Source organism: Symphalangus syndactylus, chromosome 14, assembly GCF_028878055.3.
Source record: "Symphalangus syndactylus isolate Jambi chromosome 14, NHGRI_mSymSyn1-v2.1_pri, whole genome shotgun sequence".
NCBI lineage: Eukaryota > Metazoa > Chordata > Mammalia > Primates > Hylobatidae > Symphalangus > Symphalangus syndactylus.
In genome coordinates this window covers 15,763,880-15,771,231 of record NC_072436.2, presented here as the reverse complement: position 1 = coordinate 15,771,231, position 7,352 = coordinate 15,763,880, and the positions used below count along the sequence as shown (strand labels likewise).

Here is a 7,352-nt window from a genome sequence, read left to right as displayed (position 1 = left end):
TTGGTCGGGGGACTGTGATGCCTCATGCCCCCTTAGCCACTGTGCCCCTCACGTCTCTGCTGGTGAATGGTAACCCTCTGGTGGCCAAAGCTTCCAGGGGGATTGCCCGCCAGAACCAGGATGGGAAGGTGGCCAGGGTCTGCTCAGATGGGCACAGGCTGGCTGCCTTTGGGATCCTCCGGGGTTCCAGTGCCAACTCTGTGTGAACTGGGACAGCAGGGGGACCCTTCAACAGCCCACACTGGCGCTGACCACCCACCACTGTTCCATCCCCGATGCTTCGGCCCCAGCATTTCCAGCCCTGCTTTCCAGGACACGCACGGTGACCACTTGAGCTCTTTATTGTTGGAGGACATTTCCACGCACACGGGACGTGCCGACATACGTGGGGACGCTGGCGTGCATTTCACGGCACAGCCCGCACCCCTGCCCTGTACTCCTCTGCTCGCCCCTGAGCCAGGGACAGGGCAGGTGCAGGGAGAGGAGGCCCCATCTCGCAGACAGCCACACTGGGGGTGGGGGTAGGTGGGGGCTGCTGTTGGCTCCCCCTCCCCCAGCCTCAGCTGGGCGTCCAGTTCTGGGTTGTCCAGCTACGCTCTCTGGGTGCCAGAGTCCAGCCCTAGCTGGGGTCCCAGCAGGGTTCAGAAGGGGCTCTCAGCCAATCTAGGGAGGTCACCAGCCAAGGGGGTCTCCGCAGATGAATCCTGGCTGCCATCACCCCTCCCAAACTGCAGCTCCTTGCTGGGAAGGCCGCGGCCGGGCGAAGATGAGGCCTTGTGGTTGCTGGTGCTCCGCTCCTCCCGTAGCACTTTGCCCAGGCGCCAGTGGTGCCAACGCCGCCGCAGCTCCGACTGCACCTGGGTGGGGCAGGGCAGGCCAGTCCTGGGACCTGCCTGTCCTGTCCACCCCACCGGGACCTGCTGTGGGCCTCGTCGGAGATGCCCAGTCTCTGCTCTGAGTGGTGCAGAGCGACACAAGCTCCCTGCTGGGCGCAGGTATGCCACCCAGCATCGCCACGGAAAGCACAGTCTGCAGACACCTGGGGACCCCCACTGTGGACACTGTAGCGATGGGGCTGAGGCCAACCTGTCTTGGGGGCCTGACACCCAGCGCCATGGCAACTGCACCCGATAAGAACAGGTGGATGGAAAGGCTTGGGCCCCATGTGTTCCAACCCCTGGGCAGGGAGGAGGCTGGCATCCCTGTGCCTCTCTCTGCCCCTGACCCCGACGGCCAGTGCTGATGGTCTCAGACGCCCCCACTCCCACCTACCTCCTTGTTGAGGAAGCAGTAGAGGACAGCCACCAGCAGGCCCTGGAGAGACAGGGTGGTCAGGGGTGGCATACTGCGCCCCAGGTGGGGGAGCCAGCGGGCGGGCGGGCACCTGGAAGGAGCTGAGGAAGAGGTCGAAAAAGAGCTTGGCAGTGCGCAGGGTGCCCTGGGCGTGCTCGTCCGTCACGAAGGCGAAGACCACTTCGTGGACACCCAGCAGGGGAATGAGAGTCAGCGTGGACTTGGCCAGCCTGCAGGGGCAGAGCCTGAGTCACCCACCGCCCCGACCCTCGGCCCGCACCATCCACGTGGAGCTTAGAGTCCCCACCCCCAGCTGCCCTCTGGCCCTGAGGGTCTCCAGGTCTCGAGATGCCAGCCCGCCACGGCACCCACCGTAACTTGTAGTCTGTGTGATGCATCTGCCGCGCCCGCAGCTTGGCCACGAGCAGGTGAACGATGCGGACGAAGATGAAGAAGTTGATCTGTGTGAGAAGGGTGCAAGTCAGGGGCATCCCGAGCCCCAGGGGACAGCTCTGTGCCCTCGGAAGGCCCCACCTGACCCTCCTGCAGGTGGGCCTGGCAGCAAGATAGGCCCTGGGCCACATAGCCCCGGGGCTGGTGGGCACACGGCCAGGGAGGAGCAGCCTGGCTCAGTGCCCAGGGTGCTGGCCAGTGTCCTGGTGTCCTGTCTGGGTGCCAGCTCCCTCCCGGCCCTCCCTGGCAGGATGCTGCTGTCTCCTGGGGCAGCCTCAGGACGCCAAGGGAGGAGGGGCCTGGGCGCGCTCCTCGCTCTTCATTTCCTCACCAGGATGGCCAGGAAGACAGGGAACCGCAGGATCCACCAGAAGCCCATGTTGTCATTGCTGGTCCAGCACCTGCGAGGCCAGGCCACTCACATACTGGGGCACAGCTCCCTGCCCCTCAGCCCCTCAGCCCCCCAACACCCCCCCATCCTGATTTTGCCAGGATCTAATTCTGGTCTCAGGAAAGGAAGGGAAAAGGTCACGAATGACCCCCTCCCCAGGCACCAGGCTCATCCCCGGCCCCTCCCTGCCTCGGGCCAGAGCCCCGCACCCCAGCCCCCCGGCCCCTCCCCCAGGCTGTCCGGCCGCTCATACTCACTGGACGTTCTCGAACAGACACTTGACCACCGCCCAGGGGATGATGAACAGCATGGGGGCACCTGTGGGAGGCAGCAGCTGTGGTCTCAAAGGCTTGGCCAGTCTGCCCTGACCCCCTCCCATGCCAACTCACTCACCCCAGCCGATGCCCAGGTAGAGGCTGAAGAAGCTCCTCTCGGGGAGGGTGGCCAGGCCCAGCAGGTTGTGCAGGTACAGGCCCTCCACCAGCAGCCAGCAGTAGTTGGCCACGATGCCATATTGCATGAACACTGCGGCCACACGGCAGCCAGCCACCGCCTGGCACAGGTGCAGTGTGAGCACGGCTAGGTGGCCACCTGCCTGGCTGCCCACCCACCCGCCTGCCTGGGGCTGCCGAGGGGGGCTCACTCCATCACTGAGCCAGATGCTGACACTGAGGTCGTCACCAATCTTCTGGCTGTAGCGGGTCCTGAGCAGCCCATCAATGACCAGCACGGAGCTGGCTTTCAGCACGAAGGACGCAAACAGGTTCGCGTGGATGGCGTTGCGGGTGCAGTGCAGCGTGCTGTGGGGCCAGCCAGTCAGTGCCTGCCCTCCTCCCTGCCCTCTGCGGCCACCCCAGGCACTGGCAGAATCCTACCTGAGGCCCCCCAGGATGGCCAAGGCGAGGAGCAGGGCCCCCAGGGACAGGCTGTAGCCCACCGTGTACATCACCTGGAAGCTGCTGTACATCTTGGCCACCTCCTTCTGCGAGTTACAGTGGCCTGTGAGGGCCAGGCGGGGGCCCCCATGCCCGTTCCCATCCAGCCCCACCGCGCCCGCCTGCCGCCCGCTGACCTGAACCTCAATCTCCTCGCCATCCATCTGGCACTGGGAGGCGTCACGCCAAGGCTGCCCTCGGGGTCCGCGCACCCACTGACCGTCGGGCCCGCATCTCTTGAACACGAAGCGGTGTTGCACTGGGGGTGTGGGGGGAGGCTGGGATCAGCCCCACCCCGGGCCCGCCCCTCCCACAGTTCCTCCCCTCTATGGGTACCTTTGTGGTGCCAAGGCAGGTACCAGGGGCAGGAGATGTTGGCTGTGGTATTGGCGGGGGTGTCCGGCCAGCAGGAATACTTGTCGAAGGTTCTGTTGCAGACCAGCTCTGCAGGGTAGGGTGGGGTAGGGCAGGGCAGGGCAGGGCAGGGCAGGGCAGGGCAGGGCGGGAGAAGGGCTCCCTCAGCAGGCCTCTCTCCTCTCTCTGGAAGCCTGAGCTCGGCCGTCACCTCCCCCAGGACATGGCCTGGGCTGCTGCCTCCCCCACTTGACCTCCACCTCCCCCATCTGACCTCCACCTTCCTCACCTGACCATCCACCTCCCTTGGGCCAGCCTCTGCTAGCACTCCCAGCCCAGCCCTGAATTCCAGCTCTGCAGGCCACCTTCCCTTGGAGACCCCCCCATCTCAAATGTGCCCCAAACCCACACTGGGGTGCCCCATTCTCCGTGAGCTTCTTGCAGCAGCTTCCTCTCTGGGGGCTGAACCCCAGTGCCATTTTCATCCTTCCCAGGTGCATTGCCAAACCTGTGGCTGCCACACCCGCTCCCCTCTGCCCAGTGGAGGCTGCCTCCCTCATCTGAACCAAGGCACTGCCTCCCGGGTAAGTCCTCCAGCCCTAGACTCTCCCTGCACCCCAAGTGTCTAGGCCATGATATACACTCTCCACCTGAGCCCTCCCAGGCCCCTGGGCCCCACCTTCCACACCCTGGCACTGTCTCCCCACTGAAAACTCCATGGGGCTATAGGTGGTATTACCCGTCTGGGCCTGGGGGCACGCAGCAGCAGCCGGTGCTGGGGCAATTCCACCGTTCTGCTGTTTCCTGGCTCTGCAGCCTTGGGCAAGTCCCCAGCTCTGTGGCTCAGTTACCTCGTTACCTCACCTGCCCATGGTGGTGGGGGCCTGAGGAGTGACAGGGCCCCTTGGGGGGGTCCTCAAGGGCTGCATAAGCACCCAGGAACCTTCCCATGAAGAGAACTCAGGAAGTGCTGAGGCCAGGCACAGGCTGGAAGGCTCTGGGTGGGGGCTCACCCGTGGGAGGGGGCAGCAGGCTCAGGTTGTGGTGACACTGGTCACCGTAGAGCTTCCACTTCTCAAACAGGAAGTCCATCACCTGAGCGGAGGGGGCCTGTGGCTAGGGGACACATGCACAAGCAGCCAGACAGACAGACAGGCAGACGGACAGGCAGATGGACAGGCAGGCAGATAGGCAAACAGACAGGCAGACAGGCAGGCAGATAGGCAGGCAGGCAGACAGAGAGCCGTCAGTGTGCAGTCCTCACAGGAGGGCCCCTGGGTGCTGCGGGTGCTGTGAGTCCTCACCTGGCAGGCCAGCAGCAGCAGCAACAGCAGCAGGGGTCGGCGTGGCTGGCAGGGGGGCATGCCTCTGGGCAGCTAGCTGCCTCCCACATCTGGCAGGGGCTGCACGGCTGGGGCAATGCAGTCTTGGTGGGTGTGCACACTCCTCTGAGGGCAGCTGAGTGGCAGAGCGGCAGAGCCTGGGGAATCCTGGCCAGTGGGGTATCCTCCCCTTAAGCTGCCCCTCTGAACCTGAGTCCTACAGATAAAGAGGGAGCTGGGGGCCGGGTGTGGTGGCTCATGCCTGTAATCCCAGCACTTTGGGAGGCCGAGGGGAGCAGATCACGAGGTCAGGAGATCGAGACCATCCCGGCTAACACGGTGAAACCCCGTCTCTACTAAAAATACAAAAAATTAGCCAGGCGTGGTGGCAGGGGCCTGTAGTCCCAGCTACTTGGGAGGCTGAGGCAGGAGAATGGTGTGAACCCGGGAGGCAGAGCTTGTAGTGAACGGAGATCAAGCCATTGCACTCCAGCCTGGGCGACAGAGTGAGACTCTGTCTCAAAAAAACAAGAGGGCGATAGGAGGGAGAAGACCCAGGAGGAGTCACTCTTGCCACCCAGGGCTGGCTGGCTGGCAGCTCTGAGGGTCTCAGAGCCCCTCGTCTCAGTGCTAGTGGCAGCCACCTTCCTGCTGGGTGACCCAATGCTCTTGTTGGGGGAACCAGCATCCGCAGATGATGACCTCCTCCATCAGTTGACAGCCCCCGGCCACTTCCAGTCCTCACCATCCTCCTCACCTATTCTTAGCCCCTGGGAAAGCTGGCTTGCCAGGCTGACCTGAGCCAACGTGCCAAGTGTGAGGGTGGCGGTAGCTGGACCTTCCATTGCTTGGCCCCAGTGTCACGGTGAGCAAAGTGGCCGGGCTGGCTTGCAGCTGTGCCAGGCCAAGTGTGCGGGGCCCACACTCAAGGGTCTGTGTCACATGCATGCCCCCTGCCCAGCACTGGGGTGCCTAGGTGCCTCATGGGTGCCGTGCAAGGCTCGGCTGGCCTTCCTGGATCCCATGGGACGCCACAGGCTGGCTGCACATTCCTTTGAGATTAGCACTGCCGGCGCAGGCTCGGAGGAGCCGGCCTAGGGTGGGGGCACAGGGTGGGGAGGACAGCCCCTGTGGTGCCTGCTAGGGCTGCGGGAGTCACAACACCTGGTCCCCAGGCCAGAGCCAGCATCTGAGCTGGGAGTTTGGGGCGGCAACAGCTCCACAAATTGGCCTTTCACTGCTACAGAGCCCAGTTTCTGCAACAAATGAATTCTGTGAGAGAAGCAGAAAGGGTCTTTTGTGGGTCTGTGTGCATGTGCGGGGTCCTGCAAGTGGCGGCTGTGAGCCCCCAGGCGGCGACAGGCTCTTCTTTGGGGCACCCTCAAACGGAATAAGAGGTATGGATGGATGGCTGGGCAGACGGAGGGCCAGCCAGCTGGAAGGCAGTGCCAGGGAGAAGCCAGGGAGAGGGGCAAGGAGATGGGTGAAGGCTGCAGCTGGAGCAGAGGGTTTCCAGGCAGGGCTGGGCTGCTGGCTGCCACGGGACAGCCTGGATTTTAACCTCCTCCAGGCAGCAGCTGGATGAGCTGGCGTGGGGCCAGCTCCACCTGGGGCTCCTCTGCTAACAGGGCCTGAGATGCACCAAGCAGGGTGACAGCTGAATGACAGGGACAGGCACCTGCGTCACAGCCTGCTAAAGAGCTCCCAACTGCAGCCCTTGGGTCCTGGGCTCACGTAGGGGCCGATGGGAGGCAGGACCTGTGTGTCGCTGATCCCCAGTCCCTGAGCCAGGTGAGCAGCCATGCAGGCTTAGTGCTGGGGCGAAGGACCCACAGAGTAGGGGCCTCTCCCTGGCAGAGAAAGTGGCAGGCGGCTGGGGGAGGAGGGGCAGTTTTGGGGTCTCCAGCTCTGGGGTCACCCAAGGGGCCTTATTTTCCCTGATTCTGATCAAACAGCCCCATCTGCTGCCACTGCCCTGGGCGGCTCCGGCCACTGAGCCAGGCTGGGTGAGGAGCAGCAGGAGCCGCCTCTCTCCGCTGTGTGCACCCCCAACCCAGAGGGGCCCTGGAGGAGGGGCACTGATAGGTGGGCAGGCTCAGGGGTGCAGGGGAGACCTGGGGCTCTAGGCAGGGGATGGGGAGAGACAAGGGGCAGCTGGAGCAGGGTGAATGGTGGAGATGCAGGCAGGGGCCAAGGAGGAAGGACACTGGCCGATAAGCTGTTCCCTGCCTGGGGGCCTTGCAGTGGGGGTTTGGGGGATGCGTGCTCACCCTGGGGGGAGGACCGCCCAGCCAGGAGCTCCCTGGGCAAAATGACAGCCCCTTAGAGCCCAGCGTGGCCAAGCCTGGCTCTGCCCCAACTCTGCCAGAGAAACAGGAGCCATTCAATGCCTGCCATGTTGAATCTAGAGCCACTGGGAGCACCCCCAAGCCAGTGCCTCCACACATGAGGTCCTCGCATGCCAGGGCCCCACCTTCCAGCCGGGCAGCAAGTCTGGAGACCCCAGTGAGCCGAGGGAGGGGTGGGCTACCCAGTCCCCCAGGCCTTTCTTTGAAGCAGTCAGGACCCAGGAGTGGGGAGGAAGAGGGAGCGGGGCTCTCTGTG

The 7,352-nt window shown here is 64.2% G+C and overlaps 1 protein-coding gene across 1 annotated transcript; it reads right to left on the bottom strand.

The window, feature by feature from the left end:
* Positions 1-323: 323 nt before the first annotated feature.
* GCGR (glucagon receptor) lies at positions 324-7,045 on the bottom strand. The gene is made up of 14 exons (XM_055242415.1): positions 7,019-7,045; positions 4,731-4,965; positions 4,440-4,542; positions 3,409-3,516; positions 3,210-3,331; positions 3,013-3,119; positions 2,781-2,937; positions 2,531-2,690; positions 2,395-2,455; positions 2,078-2,147; positions 1,666-1,754; positions 1,385-1,523; positions 1,273-1,314; positions 324-857 (listed from the first exon to the last, which is right to left on the bottom strand). The coding sequence occupies exons 2-14, from the start codon at positions 4,788-4,790 to the stop codon at positions 642-644; spliced, it is 1,434 nt and encodes a 477-aa protein (XP_055098390.1). The 5' UTR covers positions 4,791-4,965; positions 7,019-7,045; the 3' UTR covers positions 324-641.
* Between the last annotated feature and the right edge of the window lie 307 nt (positions 7,046-7,352).

Excerpts from the sequence above, each read along its gene's own strand:
- GCGR (XM_055242415.1), bottom strand. The coding sequence starts at position 4,790 with ATGCCCCCCTGCCAGCCACGCCGACCCCTGCTGCTGTTGCTGCTGCTG. Across the intron at positions 2,456-2,530 it reads CTACCTGGGCATCGGCTGGG|GTGCCCCCATGCTGTTCATC; the intron begins GTGAGTGAGTTG and ends TGCCTCCCACAG. Across the intron at positions 1,315-1,384 it reads TCTTCCTCAGCTCCTTCCAG|GGCCTGCTGGTGGCTGTCCT; the intron begins GTGCCCGCCCGC and ends CTGTCTCTCCAG.